At 32.3% G+C, this 22,634-nt stretch overlaps 1 protein-coding gene across 2 annotated transcripts; it reads left to right on the forward strand.

Moving 5' to 3' along the window:
• Positions 1-813: 813 nt before the first annotated feature.
• On the forward strand, positions 814-12,221 carry LOC131173253 (putative receptor-like protein kinase At3g47110). Of its 2 annotated transcripts, XM_058135283.1 has the most exons (5): positions 814-3,527; positions 3,630-3,839; positions 9,536-9,979; positions 10,174-10,580; positions 10,796-12,221. In XM_058135283.1, exons 1-4 carry the CDS (start codon positions 833-835, stop codon positions 10,560-10,562), a joined length of 3,738 nt encoding a protein of 1,245 aa, XP_057991266.1. In that variant the 5' UTR covers positions 814-832; the 3' UTR covers positions 10,563-10,580; positions 10,796-12,221. The 2 variants fall into 2 exon arrangements, with proteins under 2 accessions (XP_057991266.1, XP_057991265.1); XM_058135282.1 differs by lacking the exons at positions 9,536-9,979; positions 10,174-10,580; positions 10,796-12,221 and adding exons at positions 4,188-4,242; positions 4,331-4,561 and having other exon boundaries at positions 3,630-4,025.
• The last annotated feature ends 10,413 nt before the right edge of the window (positions 12,222-22,634 follow it).

The following is a 22,634-nucleotide window of genomic DNA, read 5'->3' on the forward strand; positions in this document are numbered from 1 at the left end:
TAAATTGGTCAAGAATCAAAGTTTAGGGGGTCGATTATGGGCTTTTCCTTTTTGAATCAAGATTGGAATTGACCCAATTAAAAACTTTTTTTTTCAAATTTTTATTTAATTTATATTGAAGTCTTTTTTTTTTTTACGTTAAAAACTAAATAATAAATTATGTAGGAGAATTTATTATTGTTTAACAATACCAAGAGTCTAATCAAAACTATCTCAATTTCCATTTGAAATTGGGTGGAACCATTATTTCAATCCTGAATCGAGTTTAGGTAGAGAGTTTTTGTAGACAGGACGGATTAAATTTTACTATTTTGAGAGGAGTAAGATTTTAAATTTAAAATTTAATTAAAATTAATAAGTATAAAATATTTTCTTTAAGTTGTTCAAATTATAAAAAATATATATATATGACTTATTTAAAGAAAAAAAAAAGAATTGGGCAGGTTTATTTAATTATTTAACAACATAAGCGAAGCCAAGAGTCACAGGGATAACTGCCCATTTGAAAAATTCATTGATAAATGTATTTTATTTTATTTTTTTAATTTTAAAATACTTTAAAATATACCTGTTATATATTATTATAAATATCATATACCAGTAAAAAAAAAAAAATAGTCAATGCAAACCATTTTGAGATAACTGTTCTAAGTCAAGCTATATTACTTTCTGTTGTAATGCGTATAGAAAGTTAGGAAGCACATATCAATTTATAACTATTTTTTTAAATTAGTTTATTACTATTCTTATGGACTTACGGTGCCTCTATAAGTATCCAACTAAAATCATAGACAAAAAAAGAAGAAAATTGAAGGCAGCTTCTTGTTCAGAAATGAGGAGCTTGAGAGTATCCTTTCCCTTTTCTATGGTATGCATTGTCCTCTTATTCCTTATTATGCAGCTAAGCTTCAAAGCTCCATCCGTTGATGTTGCCAGTGCCACAACCGCTGGTGGGAATGAGACAGATCATCTTGCTTTGCTAAAATTCAAAGCAAAGATTGTGCATGACCCTCAAAATGCCACTAGTTCATGGAACGATTCTGCCCATTTCTGCAACTGGGAAGGAGTCACATGTGGTAGGAAACACAAAAGAGTCACTATCTTGGACCTTAATTCTAAAGGCTTGGTGGGTACTTTGTCTCCTTACGTAGGAAACATGAGTTTTCTTAGGGAGATTAACCTCTATAACAACAGCTTACAAGGTGAAATCCCTTCTGAACTAGGCCGTTTGTTCAGGTTGCAAGTTTTATATCTCAACAACAACTCTTTTGAAGGGAAAATCCCGTCCAACTTGTCTGAATGCTCCAACATCATGTTACTTGGGTTAGCTTACAACAAGCTGGTTGGAAATATCCCAGTGGAGCTGGTCACTCTGTCCAAGCTCAGAAAAATTTTAATTCATTTTAATTATTTGAGCAATGGCATACCTCCATTTCTGGGAAATTTTAGCTTACTAGAAGTTTTGTCTGCCGGTGGCAATTTCTTTGGTGGAAGTATCCCAGATTCCTTGGGCCAACTCAAGTACTTGTCAGCTATTGCACTTGGCAGCAATAATCTCTCAGGTATCATCCCTCCAGCCATTTATAATATTTCCTCCATCACCCTCTTGAGTGTGGCTAATAATTCGCTTCATGGAAGTCTTCCACCAAATATAGGCCTCCTCCTGCCTCATTTGCAGAAGTTGCAAATGTGGGGAAACCACTTTACTGGATCCATTCCAGTGTCATTATCAAATGCCTCAGAACTGTTATACATTGCTTTACTAGATAATAATTTCACTGGAAAATTAGATGTTGATTTTGGAGGACTGCAAAGACTTGGTGAATTGAATTTGCACGGTAATCATCTTGGAAGCAGAGGCGATAACAGTTTGGATTTTATCATTTCTTTGCTGAATTGTAGCAATTTGAAATTGGTTGAGATTGCTAGCAATCAGTTTCAAGGAGTGTTGCCAAATTTTGTGGCCAATAATATATCTACACCAATTGAATGGCTAGCAATGGAGTACAATCAAATAGGTGGACGCCTCCCTCCATGGTTATCAATGCTTGTTAGCTTATCGCATCTGGATATAGGATTTAACCAAATTACAGGCACTATTCCCATGGAAATAGGTAGCCTCTCAAGACTACAACGATTATATCTTGACAGTAACAGATTAACTGGACCAATTCCTCCATCCATAGGAAACTTATCATTGATGGAGCTTTATTTGAGCAAAAACCATTTACGAGGTGCCATCCCTTCCAGCCTTGATAATAGCCACACCTTATTATTTTTAATGCTTTCTCATAACAACCTTAATGGGACCATACCAAAACAACTTTTTGCTACCCAATCCATGCTAGTTTCCTTAGCACTAGATCAGAATCATTTAGTTGGATCCCTCCCGTTAGAAATTGGTAATTCATTCAATTTGAATGAATTGGATATTTCCCAAAACTTGTTGTCAGGCAAAATTCCAATTGATATTGGCCGATGCAATAGCCTTTTGACCCTTTACATGCACCATAACAACTTTGAAGGTACCATACCTCTATCTTTTGCTTCTTTGAGAAGTCTTGAAAAAATTGATCTATCTCACAACAATTTCTCTGGTGAGATTCCAAAATATCTAGAGAAATTTAGATTGGAATATATCAATTTGTCATTCAATAATTTTGAAGGTGAGGTTCCCATCAAAGGAGTTTTTGCAAACTTTAGTGCAATATCAATTGTAGGAAACAATAGGCTTTGTGGGGGTATATCAGAACTACAGTTGCCAAGATGCCCTGCTGAAGGATCAAAAAGAAGAAAATTCCATCTTGTCAATCTAGTTGTGATCATCATGTCATGCATCTTTGGCATAAGCATGCTGTCAACTGCCATGTATTGTTGGTTCAAGAAGAAGAAAAGAGGGCATTCTCCTGCTTCGCTACAAATGAAGTCATTTCAGAAAATTTCGTATCAAATGATTCTCAAGGCAACAGATGGATTCTCTGCAACAAAATTGATTGGTGTGGGAAGCTTTGGATCTGTCTATCAAGGCTCTTTTGCAGAGGATGGGGTAACCTTTGCAGTGAAAGTACTCAACCTTCAACAACGAGGTGCTTCAAAGAGTTTTATGGCCGAGTGCAAAGCCTTGAGAATTGTACGTCATCGAAATCTTGTCAAGATAATAACATCTTGTTCAAGTATTGATTTCCAAGGAAATGACTTCAAGGCACTTGTTTATGAGTATATGCCAAATGGAAATCTAAACAAGTGGCTACATCCAGATCATTTAGAAATTGATGAACAACCAAGTCTAAGCCTTCTGCAGAGGTTGAACATTGCTATAGATGTTGGGAATGCGCTGGATTATCTTCATCACCATTGTCCAAAGCCAATCATTCATTGTGATCTAAAGCCAAGCAATATTCTTCTTGATAATGATATGGTTGCTCATGTTGGAGATTTTGGACTTGCAAAGTTTCTCCCTCAACTCATTAATCCAACTCAGAGCAGCTCAATTGGAGTTAGAGGAACAATAGGCTACACAGCTCCAGGTGATTATGACCCTTGTTCTATCATATATATATGTTTTCTCTCCTTCATATTTCTCTACAGTTAATATCTATTTATCATATTGTTTTTCTTTACTTTTGTAGAGTACGGATTAGGAAGCGAGGTATCAACAAGTGGAGATGTTTATAGCTATGGAATCCTATTATTGGAAATGGTGACAGGAAAAAAACCAACTGATGATATTTTTGTGGAAGGTCTTAACCTTCACAACTTTGCGAAAATGGCATTGCCCAACCAAATGTTGGAGACCATAGACTCAATTCTTTTACAAGAAGATGGAGGAGTGATTAACAGTCAAGGTCCAGCACTACCAAGAAATGACAGCAAAATTGAATGCATAATTGACATCATCAAGGTTGGGATAGCATGTTCCATGGAGTCTCCTCAAGATAGAATGGACATCAGCAATGCAGTCAATGAGTTAAATTCCATCAGAAACAATTTTATCCCAAGTACAATGGGACTTTCTGTATATAGAGGTAAGTATAATTCATATTAATTCTTCTAATTAACACTGATAATAGATTTCTATATTCTTTGATGAATAAATTAATATATTATTTATGATTTTTCTCTCTTAAATACTAACTATGTATTTATTTAATTGATGGTTCTCCTTGCTGTTATGGATTAACTTGCAGGACTACGAAGTTGAAGCTTCAAGTCGATCAAAGAAGCTAAAAAAGCCCAACTTATGTGGGTAAAGGAGTTCAAAATTTTTAAAGAAATTTAATAACATTAAGGGGGAAAACAACTGATAGTGATCATGTGCTCTGTTTTGCAGTTGTATGATGAAAACAAATGCTTTGGGCTGCAATTTCTTCAATATTAATCGAAAATGGTTGTGGAAAACTGTTGCTTTATAATTAGCGCGGAGGCTCTTCAACTTGGATGAGTAGTGTTGGGTTGTTACGTTTGATTAAAATAAAATGAAGTGTGAGCTATGTTAAATATTGTAAATTATGTTCTTCATGTATAATTAATTGGAGTATTTAACTACTCTTTTTTCTTCTTATCTTTTGCAATTTTTTTGTCCAAAAGTATCTTATTTATTTATAATTACGATTAATTTATATACATGATCAAACTAATTTCTTTTTCTTGAGAGATTAGTGTATTTCTCTATATACTATTGCTGAATGCATAACACAATTTTAATAATATAGGAATGTTTTTCAACAAAGTAAGTTCTGATTAACTAAAATAAAAGTTCTTATATTTATCGATTATATTAATTTATTTTGCCAAAATTATGAATTAAATAAAACAACAATCAATCATAAATGAAATAAAATTAAACTCTTCAATCTTTGAGCTAAGAAAATTTGTATCATTCTAACATTTTATTTCCAAACGCAAAATTTTTGAACCTTTACTGAGCGATAATCATCATGGGCTGGTTGGAATTTGAATGTAATGGGCCAGATAAAGCAGAATGGTCTCACTGAATCCCTAGCTTTAAACCAAGTCAATCCAGGGTAATGCCTTAAATTAAAAGTATGTAATACTATAGTATCTAAATTTTAATTTGTACTATAAAATTTATAATTTTTAATTTAAATAATATAAAATTTTTTAATTTTTAATTCAAATAACATAAAATTTTTTATAATTTTAGATTTCTAAGTTATTTTTATAATATGGCACTTATTAAATTATAAAATTATATTTTTTCATCTATTAATTTGACACTTATAAAAAAAATATTTAATTATTTTTTCTCTTCCCATAATTTGGATTATCTAAATCATACAAATTGATATTTAAATAATCCAAGACTCATTTACTCGAAAGTAACGATTCATGAAAATATATATATTTTTAAATTTAAAAAATGACACGCTAGTATAAATATTTAAAAAATTAACTATTAAATATTATAAGAGTTTTATTTTACTTAAATTAAAAATCAAATAATTTTATATTATAAATTAAAATTTAAATATTTTATTATCACACATCCCTAAATTGAGATATCTTCTTTACAATTTATCTGTCAATCTAGTTGAAAAGTTGAATTGGTTATTTACAGGAATAAGGTTAAGTTTAACTGGTTAATCACTTTGTGAACCATTTCAGAAGCATTCACCATTAGTTTGTAATAGGCCTCACTATTTTTATTTATTTTTTCTGTTTATATATACTTTAACTACGTAGCTAAATAAATAAATAATGGGATTTATATGATTAAGTAAACATTACAATTATGAAAGAAAAAAAATAATGACAAGCTATGTATAGGATCCACCAAATCATGTGTAATATGCTTGAAACTTATTTTCTTTAAGAAAGGGATTGAAAAATAAGGATTCAAACTTAAATTTATCAGATGAATAATATGTTTTGGATCACAATCTTAAACTAAATTAGGATGCAGATATCTCAAATTAATATTTATAAATATGGGTATAATAATATTTTTAAGTGTGGACATATATCGGTATTATTTTGATCATCTAACTAGTTCAACTTAATTAATTATCATTTTTCGCCTTTTTTGGGGGCAAAATAAATTCTGAAAGATCTATTGAAGGGACATGATAAATATCTCCTTGCCCTTTTCCTTCTTTTTCTATTTTTTTATTTTTTTAATTTTATAATTACTTGATTTTATATTTATAAAATTTTTACAAAATAATTTTTTTAAAATTAATTAATTATGGAAACTTTATTAACTTAACAGAAAATTTTTTTCAAGTAAAAAAACACATAATATTTAAAATTTAAGTAATATTTCTATTCGATAGATGTCTCCATTGGGAGTTTAAATCATTTTTTTTTCTTTTTCTTTTTAATGATCTTCAATCCACACAACATACCAGGTTCATATTCCCATTTATAATTATTAAATTCTAGTATAAAATCAATCAATTATAACTTTATTTAAATGAAATTATTATTGCCATCATAAAATTTAAAAATTAGTTGCCTTTCAATTTAATTATTATGTAAAACATATAATTGAAATTTAATGACCATATTAAAATCAAATAAATGACAAATTTAACTGATGACTATATTAAAAAAAAAAAAAAAAAAAAAAAAAAAAAAAAAAACAAAGAGTAGTGCTTTTGGTCATTAACTTTGATAGAAACCTACCGACTCAAGTCAAGACTCATCACCTAAATTATTATGATTTGAGAATTGTACAAGATTTCTTGAGAAGCATTTGAAGAATATTTCAATTTTCAGGAAACTATCTCCATCATATGCTCCATCACTTTCTCACCTAATTATTTCTGTTGAAAAATCTATATATATGCATGCAATTCAACAAAGCAGGTTAAACATAAAGGATGACTTTACTTTCTATCGACATTGCTGAGTTAAGTCTTTGCTCAGACTTAGCTCAGCCTTTAATTACTCTGTATTAAAATTTTAATTAATGGGTTCAATTAATTATTAAAAAAAATAAAACATTAGAAAAAAAATATAAATTTTATAAATAAACTTTAATTTAATAATGCTGAAGTTATTTTATCAATTTCAATTTTAAGATACTAATATTAAAATCATTTTTAAAATTATAAAGTTTCTAATCTTAATGTAAAAAGAAAACTAAACAATTTTCTGCCTTTATGCAAGTCAAGCTATTGCTTATACAATTGCTTATATTAACTGCATCTTCAGTTCCATCGCTTTCCATAAATTTTTTTTTCTCCATTTTTAAAGGTTCTCAGGATATCGTGCCATTTCTATTTAATCAAACCAAATTGTGTTTGTAGAATCTTAAAGTCGGAAATGAGGGTTTTGAGACTATTCTTTGTTTTCTCTGTGAAATGTATTTTCTCACTTGCTATGAATCATTGTCTTGTAACTTTCTCCATTGCTACTGCTGCTGCTGCTAGCTTCCATGGAAATAAGACGGATCATCTTGCCTTGTTAGCTTTCAAGGCAATGATTACAGATGACCCTCAAGGTGCTTTAAGTTCGTGGAATGATTCCATACATTTCTGCAACTGGGCAGGTGTCACATGTGGTCTCAAACACAGAAGAGTCACCATTCTAGACCTTCAATCCAGGGGCTTGGTAGGTTCTCTGTCTCCTTATATAGGAAACATGAGTTTCCTTAGAGAGCTCAGACTAGAAAACAACTCCCTGCGGGGTGAAATCTCACCCGAAATTGGCCGATTGTTTAGGCTACAATTTTTACATCTGGGCAACAACTCCTTTGAAGGGGAAATACCATCCAATTTGTCCTATTGCTCAAACCTTAAGATCCTTCGGGTACCATACAACAAACTAGTAAGAAATATTCCAGTGGAGCTTGGCACTTTGTCCAAGCTCAGGAGATTCTCCATTGAGGGTAATTATTTGAGTGGAAGTATACCACCTTCCATGGGGAACCTTACCTCACTGGAAGCCCTATCTGCTCGTGAAAATTTCTTCAGTGGCACTATTCCAGAATCTCTAGGGCAGCTTAAGTCCTTGTCAATGCTTGCAGTTGCTACGAATAAACTCTCAGGTATCATTCCTCCAGCCATTTATAATATTTCATCCATCAATGTGATCTCTGTGAATGAAAATCAACTTCATGGAACTCTTCCATCAAATATTGGCTTCCTCATGCCTCATCTTCAGCGCTTTCAAATATGGGGAAACCACTTTAGTGGATCGATTCCTGCATCATTATCCAATGCCTCAGAACTTGAGTACATAGACTTACAAAGAAATAATTTCACTGGAAAAGTAGCTGTTCATTTTGGAGCCTTAAGGGGACTTTATTATTTATCTCTGTATGCAAACAGCCTTGGCAGCAGGGGAGGTGATGATTTGTATTTTATCACTTCTTTGCTAAACTGCAGCAATTTGGCCATGCTTGATATATCCCAAAATCGACTTGAGGGAGTGTTGCCCAATTCTTTGGCCAATCTATCTTCATCACTGCAACGGCTATCAATTGGGACAAATCGAATATATGGAGGTATCCCTCCATGGTTTTCAACTCTTGATAGTTTATCGGTGATGGCTATAGAAGAGACTCAAATCACGGGCACTATTCCCATGGATTTTGGTAAGCTTCAAAAACTGCAACAAATGTTTCTTGGCCGCAATAGACTATCCGGAAAGATTCCTTCATCCTTGGGAAACTTATCGTTATTGACCCTACTTCATTTGCAAGGTAACAAACTGCAAGGTACCATTCCTTCTAGCCTCGGAAATTGCCAAAACTTGCTATTCATCGACCTTTCTCTAAACAATCTCAATGGCTCCATATCCAACCAACTTTTTGCTGTCCCTAATATGCTAGTTTCAATAGATTTTTCTCAAAATCATTTGGTTGGATCCCTTCCTTCTCAAATTGGCAATTTACTACATTTGAATGAATTGGTTATTTTCCAAAACAACTTGTCTGGCAGTATTCCGTATGACCTTGGAAAGTGTAATAGCCTTGAATATCTTGTCATGGATGATAACAATTTTCAAGGTACCATACCCACATCATTTGAATCCTTAAAAGGTCTTAGACGTTTAGATTTGTCTGCAAATAATATATCTGGCGAAGTTCCAGAGTACTTTGTGAACTTTAAGCTAGAATATCTGAATTTGTCTTTCAATAATTTGGAGGGCGAGGTTCCTAGCAAAGGTGTTTTTGTAAATGTAAGTGCAATATCAATTGAAGGTAACAACAGGCTTTGTGGGGATATACCAGAACTCAAACTGCCAAGATGCATCAATCATGTATCAAAGCGAAGCAAGTTACATCTTGTTAAAACAATTGCAATAGTAATATCATGTGTTTTTGTTGTGACCATCATGTCAGCCTTCTTGTGTTACTGGTTCAGACATAAGAAAAGAGAGGAATCTCCTAGTTCCTCCCTAGAAAAGTCATTGCAGCAATTTTCATATGGAAGGATTTTCAAGGCAACTAATGAGTTCTCTGTGGAGAATTTGATTGGTGTGGGAAGCTTTGGCTCTGTCTACAAAGGCACTCTTGATGAGGATGGAGCAATTCTTGCAATAAAAGTACTCAACCTTCAACAACCAGGGGCTTCAAAGAGTTTTATGGCCGAGTGTGAAACCTTGAAAAATGTTCGTCATCGAAATCTTTTGAAGATCATAACTTCTTGTTCAAGTATTGATTTTCAAGGAAATGAGTTTAAGGCACTTATTTATGAATACATGCCAAATGGGAACCTAGAGAAATGGTTGCATCTAACTTCAAAAATAGGTGTTATGCCAATTGATGATCATTACAGTCTAAGCCTTTTCCAAAGAATAGACATTGCCATCGATGTTGCCAATGCGCTAGATTATCTCCACCACCACTGCCATAAACCGATTGTTCATTGTGATCTAAAGCCAAGTAATATTCTTCTTGATGAAGACATGGTTGCTCGTGTTGGAGATTTTGGACTAGCAAAGTTTCTCCATCAACCACCTGAGGGTAGCTCACTGGGAGTGAGAGGAACAATAGGCTATACAGCTCCAGGTTCACTTCACATATGCTAAATTTCATTTTTGTTTAATTGATTACTTTCTGAATTTAAAATCGATGGTAATTCATAATCTTTATATATATATATATATATATATATATATATATATATATATATATATATATATATATATATATATATATATATATATATATATATATATATATATAATTTTTGTCAATTACAGAATATGGTTTAGGAAGTGAGGTGTCAACTAGCGGAGATGTCTATAGTTTTGGGATCCTATTGCTGGAGATGATGACAAGAAAGAAGCCCACCAATGACAATTTTGGGGAAGGTCATAACCTTCATAACTTTTGCAAAATGGCATTTCCTGATCAAGTGTTAGAGATTGTAGATCCAATTCTTCTACAAGAAGATGAAGCTAGAGCAAATAATGAGCAAGGTTCAGCCCAATCAGCAAGAATTGATAACAGAAGTGAATGTCTAATTTCTATGATCAAGACTGGAATAGCATGCTCCATGGAAGCTCCTCAAGATAGAATGGGCATAAGTGATGCACTCAACAACTTACATTCAATCAGAAAGAATTACATTCGAACTACAACATATTGATGCCCTTCATTCATTGAAGTAAGTCTCTACTTTTAATTAGCTATAATCACTCTAAATAAGATACACCAAGTTGGTTCAATTACGGATAAATTTATCAATGAAATGAAATAAATTTCCTATATATCCATTTGTTACTCCCTTATTCATTGGCAATTTGTCATTTAATTTCTTAATCATCGAAGAGATCATTTCTATTTTACGGTTGCTAATTGATAATCAATATGTCTGCGTAGGTGCCTCAAGTTCACAAGCTTTGCAAGTAGTCGATAACAGCTTGCTTTATGTTGTAACTCCAAAAGGTTGCATTATATGTAGGCACGTATGCTCTTTCTTTTTTTCAACATTATTATTATGGGTATGGTAAGAAATGTTGAATATACATAATTTGTAATTATGGTTTTTTCATAATCATATCTATACAAATATTATAAAACTGAACCTTAGAAAAAGTTAGCACAATATTGTCAAGCGACAGTATTTTTTTTTTTTTCCCAAATGGCATCTTAATTATATGGAGAAAACAGATTCTCCAACGCCATTCTAGTGACTCATTCCTCTGCTATCGTTCTCTCTTACTTTCTTTTTCCTTCTGTTTTAATCTTTCTCTTCTCTTTCTTAACAGTTCTTTAATTAAGTATAAATCCTCCCACTCTTTCAACATACAAATCTGCTACGGTTTTTATTATGATTCTCTTCTACTCTTTGCTTTCCTTCAGTTTCAACCTTTCTCTTCTCTTTCCTAATGGTCCACCGTTTCAACTTTCATCTGTTACAAATTATGTTATCATTATTGGGGATAAACTCCATTGTTATAGTTATGAAACCCATAAAATGGGAGATATTCGCAGATATTGATTACTTAGTAGGCGAGTCAAGAGCAGTGTTGGAAGCCTGCAAGTAGCTCGACATGGGAGCTATGTCAGCAGTCGTAGAATCGGACTCTGCAATAGTAATCTCAGCTCTCAAAAATACTTCTTAGGAAGTTGACTTGGAAATCCAAGCTTCGATCCTTTCAATCCGAGCTCTAGCCACGTCCTTTATCTCTGTCCCAGGTGAAACAAACGGCTAACAAAGTGGCAGATAGCTTAGCTAAGTTGCATATGCAAGACAGGCTTCTTTTAAGAAGTAAAATTGAAAAATAAACTCTTCTATGTTTCAGATAATAATTTTTTTCTTTTATCATTTTAACAATTTATTTTCAAAATATAAAATCATTTAAAAAATATTATTAATAAAATCGAATGAAATTCTATTATAAAAACTGTTTCAAACAGATGAGCATACAAGTCTCATGGAACCTTTACTTGGCAATTAATCCTCATGGGCTGGCTGGAATATGCATGCAATGGGCCGGCTAAAGCAGAATAGTCTCACTGAAACTGAGTCCCAGAGCTTTATTTAAATGCTCGTTCTCCTCACTGTTATGGATTTTCTTGCAGGAAGGACTTACAAGTTCTTTTTTTTTTTTTTTAAGTGGTCTGGCAATGGGCTGCAGTTTCATCAAATATTAATCGGAAAAATAATTTCAGAAATCTGTGGCTTTACAAAATGTGTGACTTCACAATAAGTGCAGGAGCTACTCAACTTAGATGAGGAGTGTTGGGTTGTTCAAGTTTGATTAAAATAAAATGAAGTGTGGGCTATGGTATTTATTGTAAATTATGTGTAATTAATTGGTGTATCTTACAACTCCTTTTTTATTCTTTTGCCAATTTTTTCCCTTACATTAATTATATCCTCAAATTAATTTATATACGTTCAAATTAAATTCTCTTTAACAAGCGATCTTAAAAGTGTATTCCCCCACATTATTTAATATATTTAAAAATTTTAATAATCTTAAAATTTTCTTTACTAAAATTAAATCTTAGTTAATAAAAAATGAGAGTTTTTTTTTAAATAGAAAATGAGAGTTAACATTTTCATCAAGTGAATTAATTAATTATATTTAATTTTTTACTAAAGTAAGAGTCGATTAAAACAACAGTTACTCACACTATAAGAAAAGTTAGATTTAACAATAAAACTTTTTATTGCTAAAAGTATAAAATTTGTTTATCATAAATTTATAATAATAATATATGAATTGCTATAAATTACTGTTAAAAAAATTGTGATTATATATATTTTACAATAAAATTGTAATGGCTACAATTAAAAAGTTATTGAAAATAATAATTATTGTTGACAAAAGTTCATTAATAGTAAGAACAACAAATAATAATTGTTATCATATTTTTTTTATGTGTCATTAGCCACCATTATTCATGTTGATACACTGCAAAATTTTTACTACTAATCCTAATTTTTATTATCGTGTTAAATCATAAATAAATTAAAATTAAAAATTAAATTTATTTACTTTTCAAATAATAAAAATTTTAATTGTTGTAACATTTTATTTTTAAATACTCAAGTCAACTCAACTCAACTAAGCCTTTATCCCAAAAATTTGGGGTCGGTTACATGGATTTGCTTTCTGCACTCTGAACGATTTTGGGTTAAATCCTCAGAAATGTGTAATGCTTCTAGGTCATGTTGTACTACTCTCCTCCAAGTCAATTTAGATCTACCCCTTTTTTTCTTTCTATCCTCTAACCTAATGTGCTCTATTTGTCTAACTGAAGCCTCCGTATGTTTACGTTTCACATGACCAAACCACCTCAATCTCCCTTCTTTCAACTTATCTTCAATTGGCACCACTCCTACCTTTTCTCTAATACTCTCATTACGGACTTTATCTAATCTAGTATGGCCACTCATCCACCTTAACATTTTATTTTTAAATATATGAATTTTATTATAAAATTTCTTAAATAGCATATTATTAATAAAAATCTAATGAAATTCTATTACAAAGGCCGTTTCGAATAGATATGTCATAGAACCTTTGCTAAGCAGTAATTCTCATGGCCGCGTGGAATTTGCATGCATTGGGCCGGCTCAAAATGAATGGTCTCACTTGAGTATCTCAACTTTAAACAAAAAGTTTTAAGGATACCAAATGTCACTGCCAAGAATAGCAACACCTTTTCTGATATTTGACTTGAACTCTTTTAAATAAGTTAACCAAGAAAATCTCAGGATAATTTCTCCATTTTGAGATTGTAATTGGAAGAAAAAAAAAATAAAAAATATTATTTTAAATATTATAAAAAAAAGTTTAAAGAAATTATTTAATTATTTTATAATTTTTGTGATTAAAATATATTAAATTTAATTTTAAATTAATTTTTAATATCATTTTATTAATATATTTAATAACAATGTCAAATAGATTTAAAATATATAATTTTTATTTTAATTAATTAATTAAAGTGCTACCGAAGTGGGTAGGTAAATAAGTAAGTTAACGGGAGACTAGCTCCAAGCACTCACCATTAGACTATGTTAGGCCTCATTTTTTTCTTTGTTATTTATTTATTTATTTCCACTTATGTATGCATTAAGCAGGCAAAGAAACAAATAATGAGATATAGGCAAGTAAATAATAATAATAATAATAATAATAATGAACCAAAAACTCAAAATTCTTAGGTCCTTAAGAACATTATTTTCGTAGCTTTGAACTTGTATATCAATGTGATTCTCATATTGTCTTGGTATATTTTCCAAACCACTAAGGAAAGTTCTATTTTTAACAATAATTCACATTGTAATTAGGGCAAGTTTAGCAAGTTAAATTTACTTTGTTCGTGAATCACATTAATCACTTTGCGTCCATATATCCATCACCTTCTAGAGTGCCACTGAAGTGGGTAGTCCAATAAATTAGTTAATAGGAGTCTAGTTTCAACTTTCAAGCACTGACCATTAGCTTGTGTTAGGCCTCACTAATAATAATTTCATGTTTGGACTTGTATCTATGTGATGTTCATCATTTGAAATTATAATCCAATGAAGGGACATGATACACATCTTTCTTGGAAAATTAAGGTACAGGGAATTATATAATGCATTGAAATTTAAGCATTATTGTTAATTAGATATACGAGTGTAGATTGATTAAATTGTTTTTAGCCATTCGAGGCTTGATTCAATAAAACTTTAATTTGTCTCTATTTATTTTCTTAAGGAATTGAAATTCAATTTAATTTTAAGGCTTATTCAATAAATGAGTCAAACTTAGATTTATTAATACTTAACTTATTAAAACTTGTAAACCATTGTCTTTATGAGTTTATTAAAAAAGCTCCGAGCTAACTCATTTAATAACCTTGTCAACAGTCTCATTTATGAATTCACTCTTAATGTATTAAGTTGAAATTTGAATCATTTATATTTTATTATATTTCATTAAATATATTATTTTTATTTATGATTATTTTATAAAATAATATATTAATAATTACTATTTAAATTATGATATTTATAATTATTATTTAAAATTATGATATCAATTGAATCTATTAATAGAGTTGTTCATGATTCTTTATTAAGAATTAAACCATATCATACTATATTTTGAAGTATGGAAAAGTAGAGTAATAATGAATAGAAGAAAGAAAGATCAGTGGCAGCTTTTTATTGCCCTTTCTGAAATGTTAGGAGCTGTAAAAATGCGTGAGCTGAGAGCTCAAGAGGTCTCACTTTTTCTTGAATCAAATCTATATCTATATAAATATTATAAAGCTAAACTTTGAAATAGGTTAATACAATATTAACAAGTGCTTACTTTATTGTTTTGCCTAGTAAAATCTTATGGAGAGAAAAGGTCCTCTGCCCATTTATGTTCTAAGCCCTAGCCCTTTTCTCCATTATTCCTCTCATTCAATTCTTATTATGAAATCCGTCTTTTACACTGTCTCTCCTATTCTTTGGCTTTAGTTTCAATGATTTTTCGTCTCCCCCTTAATAATCTTTCATGTATAAAACCCCCACCCTTTAGCTGCTAGCATCATCAAAGAGCATATCACCGTGATGCTTACAATAGAACTTGACATTTCTCAAGTACATGAAAAAGGATTTGAACATGGAGAAATACCTTGATAAGAGTTAGAAAGTCACTCACTATGTCTTTAGCCTGTGAGCAATTTAATTTTTGCGTTATTTTTACTTTTTGGTTTTCTAAATTATGCATCTGATTTTGTATCAATAGATATTACACATTTTAATTGTATGTTGGCTAAAATGAAATTTATGTTTTTTAGTTTGGTTGGGCTAAGAAAACATTATATTACATTGATATTTTTTTTTTCAATTTTAAAAAAAAAAATATTTGAAGTATATCATGTAATTTCATCGCGCAACGATCGGATGATTGACTGGTTATTAATATAGAAATGAAATTTTTATTTATGTATATAAAAAAAATCTCATATTCAACTTTATTATATTTATAATATCCTGCTTTGCTCTTTATGCAATACATATGCTCTTTCACTCTGTTTCGGTTGGCAGTGAAGATTTATATTCTCTTCAGGATAGAGACATTTGGAGGGCAATATGTTTAGAAGACAACATGGGCCAATGATTGTAGCATAGTCATAATTACAGAAGCTGCAACACCAATCCCATCAACAAAAATATTTTTATATGAAATTTATTATAATTTCAATTAAAATAATAATAAACAATTAATTGAATGTAAAAATTACTATACATGAAATTCATGTCTTAATTTACGCGTAACATAAGGGAATATATAAAGAAAAAGAAGAAATCTGTTATTTCTATTGCAATAGTTGTTCTTCTTTTTCTCCCTTCTCTCCAATATATAGCTTTGCCTTCTATTAAAAAAATGAGGTGAAACTAGGCTGTAAATCTATTGATATAGACTTACCCATATATAAACTCTGCTCCCTTTAGCTGCTTCACTTCAAATTTCAACTTCATGATCCTATAACAAGTTAATTGATGAACAAAAGGAGAAAAGGTTAAATAAATTCATTATCGACTAGGGTTAAGAGCTCATGTTCTTCGCGTATAAGAATTCATTAATTTATTACTCAGACCATATTACCACAAGTTTTCGGGAGAACCAGTAGATTAAAAAAAATAAACAAATAAAACCCTCCTCTCCACAGATATTATGAACATTTTTTTATGTTTCTTCTTAAACATTTTTATAAAAAAAAAAAAAAAAGCACCAAGTGCAATTAGAAGTAATGAATTACTTACTCCTGGGCGTGCAGGGACCTGTTCTAGCTCGCATATAACTTTTTTTATTGAATGCAACTCATGGAATGCATCACTTATGATCATTCTATCTTGAGGAGACTCCATGGAGCATGCTACCCCAACTTTGATAATCGAAATTAAGCATTCAATTTTGTAGTCATTTCTTTCTTCTATTGGACCTTGATTCCTATTAAATCTTGCTTCTTCTTCTTCTTCTTGCAACAGAATAGGATCTACAATCTCCAACACATGATCGAGCAATGCCATCCTCTCAAAATTGTGAAGGTTGAGACCTTCTACAAAAATATCTTCAGTAGGTTTCTTTACTGTTATCATCAGCAGCAGCAGGATCCCATAGCTATAAACATCTCTGCTTGTTGATGGCACACTTCCTAGCCCATATTCTAGAATTGACAAAACAAAATATGGAAAACAACAGTGAGAAATTGAATTTTGAGGCTAAATAAAGAATTTACAATGAAGGTGAGAAACAAGAGTAATTACCTGGTGCTGCATAGACAATTGACTGAAGTGCTTTGAATTGGATTATTGAGCTGAAAGAGAAACTTTGCTAGCCCAAAATCTCCAACGTGAGCAACCATATCATTGTCAAGAAGAATGTTGCTTGGCTTTAGATCACAATGAATTACTGGCTTTTGGCAACCATGGTGAAGATCATCCAACGCGCTCCCTACATCTATGGCAATATTCGTTCTTTGGAGAAAGCTCAGACTCCATTGTTCAGATGGCTGAACATATACTTCTGAACTAGAATTCAACCATTTGTCTAGGTTTCCATTCGGCATATACTCGTAAACAAGTGCCTTGAAATCATTTCCTTGAAAACCAATACTTGAGCAAGATGTTATGGTCCTCACAAGATTTCGATGACGTATGTTTCGCAAAACTTTGCACTCAGCCATAAAACTTTTTGCGGCTCCTCCTGTTGAAGCAAAGTACTTTTACTGCAATGATTACTCCATCCTCCTCAAGGGTGCCTGTTGAAGATTGAAAAAGCTGCTGCTACTAATTTTTTCAAAAGATGATGCAATTGCTAGGATATTTTGTTACATTTTAATACTTGTAATCTTTCATATCTTTAGTTAAGTTATGAAATTGTTATAAAGGTATGGAGTAGCTTATTTTGAGCTGGAGTTTGGAATTCCCTAAATCATGGAAGTTTGTTAAATAAACTTCAGTTTAACTTGTTGCATAAATATGTTAAAGCTAGTAATGAAAATCAGATCTTCCTTTCAGAAAAATTTTAGACAATCTGATTTCTTCTTTGAAAAAAAATAGCTCTTTTCTCCAACAAGTGTTAACAGAGCTTCTATTATCTTGAGGGACTATGAGAGAGTTTGAGATAAAACCAGTGAGAAACTAGAAAATAAACCACCAGTCACTCTTTTTGTTGAAGTTTTTTTTCCATCTTGAATGGCTTTCGGTAGCACCACTCTGTCACCTCCTCATTTTAATGGTGAAAATTACCATGTTTGGGCTGTGAAGATGCAAGATTATCTCATTATGGCAGTGTGTAGAGGAAAACAGAACAACACCTCTATTACGTCAAAATCCAACTCTAAATCAGATCAGGCAACATGAAGATGAAGTTGCTAAAGCTCCAAAAGCCCTGTCCTACATCCACGCAGCCATATCAAATTCAATTTTCACAAGAATCATAGCCTGTGGCACCTCTTATGAAGCTTGGAAGAAGTTGAAAGTGGAGTTTCAAGGGTCTGATAAAACCCATCAGATGCAAGTCTTCAATTTGAGGAAAGAATTTGAGTTGCTAAGGATGAAGGGTACTGAGAAGGTGAAGGATTACATTGACAGGGTGATAAAAATTGTGAATCAAATCAGGTTATTGTGAGAAGAGTTGGAAGGGAAGAGGATTGTGGAGAAAGTGATGGTGACTCTCCTTGAAAAATTTGAAGCTAAGATTTCTTCACTTGAAGATACTTGGGATATATCTCAGATCACTTTGACTGAGCTTTCCAATGCTCTGTAGGCTATTGAATAGAGGAAAGCTTACAGAGAAGAAGAAATTATAGGGGAGAAGTCACTGATTGCAGCTCAAAATTTGAAATCAAATAAAGGAGAATCCAAGAACAAGCAATCTGACAAGAAAGACAGGAACAAGAAGAACTATAGGAGGAAGGTAAAAGGTTTGATAAATTTCCATCTTGTCCTCATTGTCAGAAGACCAATCACACTGAGAACTATTGCTAGTTTAGACTTTGAGCTCAGTGTAAGATTTGTAGACAATTTGGTCATACTAAGAGGGTCTGCACAGTGAATCAAAATCAACAACAGCAACAACATGCTACGCCTACCCAAGCTACTGAAAATTCTAAAACTTATGAAGATAATGCACTTGTTGATACTAAAATTCACAAATGTGATGTTTCAATTGAAGCTAAGGATGTGTGGCTTGTTAACAGTGGCTGTACACATCACATATCAGCAAACTTGAAGAGTTTCAAGAGCTTGGATAGAAGTTATTCTTCAAAAGTGAAATTAGAGATGGTAGACTTGTTGATGTCAGAGGGAAAGGAGTTATTGTGCTGCAAACTTTTTTAGATACTAAGCTGATTTTTGATGCTCTTTATGTTTCTAACCTGAATCAAAATTTACTTTAAGTTGGTCAATTACTTGATAAAAACTGCACACTAGTTTTTAAGGATAGAACATGTGAAGTTAGTAGTCCTACTAGTGTGAAGTTATTTATAGTAAAAATGAGAGGTAGAAGTTTTCCTTTGGATTGGAAAAACACTCAGATTGAATCTTTTTTACTCATAATGTTAAAACTTCTTTGTGCCATAAGAGACTTGGTCACACCAATCTCAAAACATTGAAGTTACTTGAACGCAAAAGCTTAGTTGCTAATATGCCACACATGATTGAAGATTATGGTGTGTGTGAAGCCTGTCAATTTGGAAAATCTAGTCAGGCTCCACCTCCAGTTGATCAAGCTTGGAGAGCTACTACCAAGCTGGAATTGATTCACACTGATGTGTGTGGATCAATGAGCACATCTTCCTACAATGGGATAAAATATTTTCTATTGTTTATTGATGACTATAGTAGATATTGTTGGGTTTACTTTCTCAAGCAAAAATCTGAAGTTTTTGGCATGTTCTAGAAGTTTAAAGCCTTTGTTGAGACTCAATCTGGTTCATTGACCAAGATCTTGAGGTCTGGCAATGGAACTAAGTATTCTAATAATCAATTCAAAAAGTATTTGCAGAAGGCTGGCATTCACCATCAACTCACTGTCACTTACACACCTCAACAAAATGGTGTGAGTGAGAGGAAGAACAGGTCAATTACGGACATGGCCAGGTGTCCCTTGTTTGAAAAAGTTTTGCCAAAGATTTTATGGGCTGAGGCAGTAAACACTGCAGTATACTTGCAGAGCAGGTTGCCTACCAAAGCATTGGATGGCAAGACTCCATATGAAGCCTGGTTTGAATTTAAACCTTTAGTTACTCACCTCAAAGTGCTTGGCAGCATATGCTACTCTTTTGTTCCTGAAGCAAAGAGAAACAAGTTAGATCAAAGAGCTGAAAAGGGAGTGCTTGTTGGCTATAGCAATGAGTCAAAAGGCTATAGAGTTTTGAATCCCATCACTTAGTAAGTGTATGTTAGTAGAAGCATCAAATTTGATGAAGAAAATGAGTGGGGTTGGAGTAAGATGGAACCTGCTCAAAATCAGCAAACTAATTTTCAAGAATAGTAAACTGTTTTTGAAAATGGTATCCAGCATCCTCTAGTTCCAACTGCAATTGATGAAGATTCTGATGATGAAGTAGCAGTAAGAGGAACTAGGTCATTAGATGAAATTTATAACAGATGCAACATTACTTCAGTTGAACCATCTCAGGTGAGTGAAGCCTTAGAGATTCCTGAGTGGAAAGCTGCAATGGAGGAGGAGTTGAAGATGATCATGAAGAATGAGACCTGGACTTTGGTTCCTAGACAAGCAAGTGATAGGAACAAAATGGGTTTTCAAATTAAATTAAATTCAGATGGCACCATCAGCAAGCATAAAGCAAGATTAGTTGTGAAAGGATATGCTCAACAACAAGGAGTGGATTTCTCTGAAACTTTTGCTACAGTTGCAAGGTTTGACACCATTAGATTAATTCTTGCATTATCAGCTAGTTGACAAGTGTTCCAACTTGATGTCAAATCTGCTTTCTTGAATGGTTTTTTAAAGGAGCAAGTTTTTATTGAGCAGCCTAAAGGCTTCAGTGATGGAAGCAATCAAGTGTGTTTGTTGAAAAAGGCACTTTATGGCCTTAAATAGGCTCTAAGGGCCTGGTATTTCAGAATTGATGGTTATTTACAAAACTTGGGTTTCAAAAAAAGTGTAATTGAAGCTACTTTGTATGTGAAACATCAAAGTAATGAAATTCTTGTTGTCTCCTTGTATGTGGATGATTTGTTAGAGACTGGAAACAACTAGAATTTGATTAAAAATTTTAGATTGAAGATGCAGCAAGTTTTTGAAATGAATAATCTTGGGAAAATGTACTATTTCCTTGGTATGGAAATCTGTCAAACAAGTCAGGGATGCTTTGTTTCTCAGAAAAAAATATGCTTAAGAGCTTCTTAGGAAGTTCAATTTTAGTAAATGTAAACCAGTTAGCACGCCTGCTGTCCATGGAGAAAAAATGTAGAAAAATGATGATTCTAAGCCAGCTAATGCATCAATTTATAGAAACATGATTGGTTCATTGCTCTAACTCTCAATTTGCAGACCTGACATCATGTATGTTACAAGCATTTGTCAAGATTTATGAATGCTCCTTCTCAAATTCATCTTGTGGTAGCCAAGAGAGTGTTGAGATACATTCATGGCACCATTGATCATGGTTTGCTTTATAGAAGATCTATCAAAGTCAAGTTACTTGGATTTTCTTATAGTGATTAGGCTGATTCAGTTGAGGATATGAAGAGCACCACTGATTATTGTTTTTCTCTTGGATCAGGAGTTATTTGCTAAGGAATAAAGAAGCAATCCCTGGTGGCACAATCAACTGCTGAAGCAGAGTATGTGGCTACATCTGCTACTATTAATCAAGCAATATGGTTGAGAAAAATTCTGGTTGATTTGGGATTTTAGCAACTTTATCCTACTGGAATTCTTTGTGACAACAAGTCAGCAATAGCAATGGTGAAGAATCCAGTTTTTCATGGCAAAACTAAGCACATTAAGATTAAATATCATGCCATTAGAGAAGCTAAAAGAAAAGGTGAAGTTTTGTTGAAGCATTGCATAACAGAGGAGTAAACAGCAAATATTTTCACTAAGGTATTACAGAAGTAGAGGTTTGAGTACCTCAGATCTCGTCTTTGTGTTTGCAGCAACACTTGCATCAAGGGGGAGTCTTGAAGATTAAAAAAGCAGCTGCTACTATTTTTTTCAGAAGATGATCCAAGTGCTAGGATATTTTGTTACATTTTAATACTTGTAATCTTTCATGATCCAAGTTGTTATAAAGGTATGGAGGAGCTTATTTTGAGCTGGAATTTGGAAGACAAACATCCCTAAATCATGGAAGTTTGGTAAACAAACTTTAGTTTAACTTGTTGTATAAATATGTTAAAACTAGTAATGAAAATCAGATCTTCCTATCAAAAAAATTTCAAACATTTTTTTTTCTTCTCTGAAAAAAAAAAAAAAAGCTTTCTTCTCCAACAGTGCCTTTATAGACGGATCCAAAACTTCCAGCACCAAGCAAATTGGTTGTAGAAAACCCATTAGTTCCTTAAAAATCCCTTGATAAGAAAGTTTTGGAAATGATTTTAGTTCCAAAGAACCAAGAGATTACTTTTGCCATGCCTTACCCCTCTCCTAGACGTAACATGCCTCCCATAATATGTTCAACAGATGCCGAGATCGAATCATCAGAACCCGCTGAACATATTACTAGGGATTGAGCTACA

The sequence above is a fragment of the Hevea brasiliensis genome, chromosome 14 (assembly GCF_030052815.1).
Source record: "Hevea brasiliensis isolate MT/VB/25A 57/8 chromosome 14, ASM3005281v1, whole genome shotgun sequence".
Taxonomy (NCBI): domain Eukaryota; kingdom Viridiplantae; phylum Streptophyta; class Magnoliopsida; order Malpighiales; family Euphorbiaceae; genus Hevea; species Hevea brasiliensis.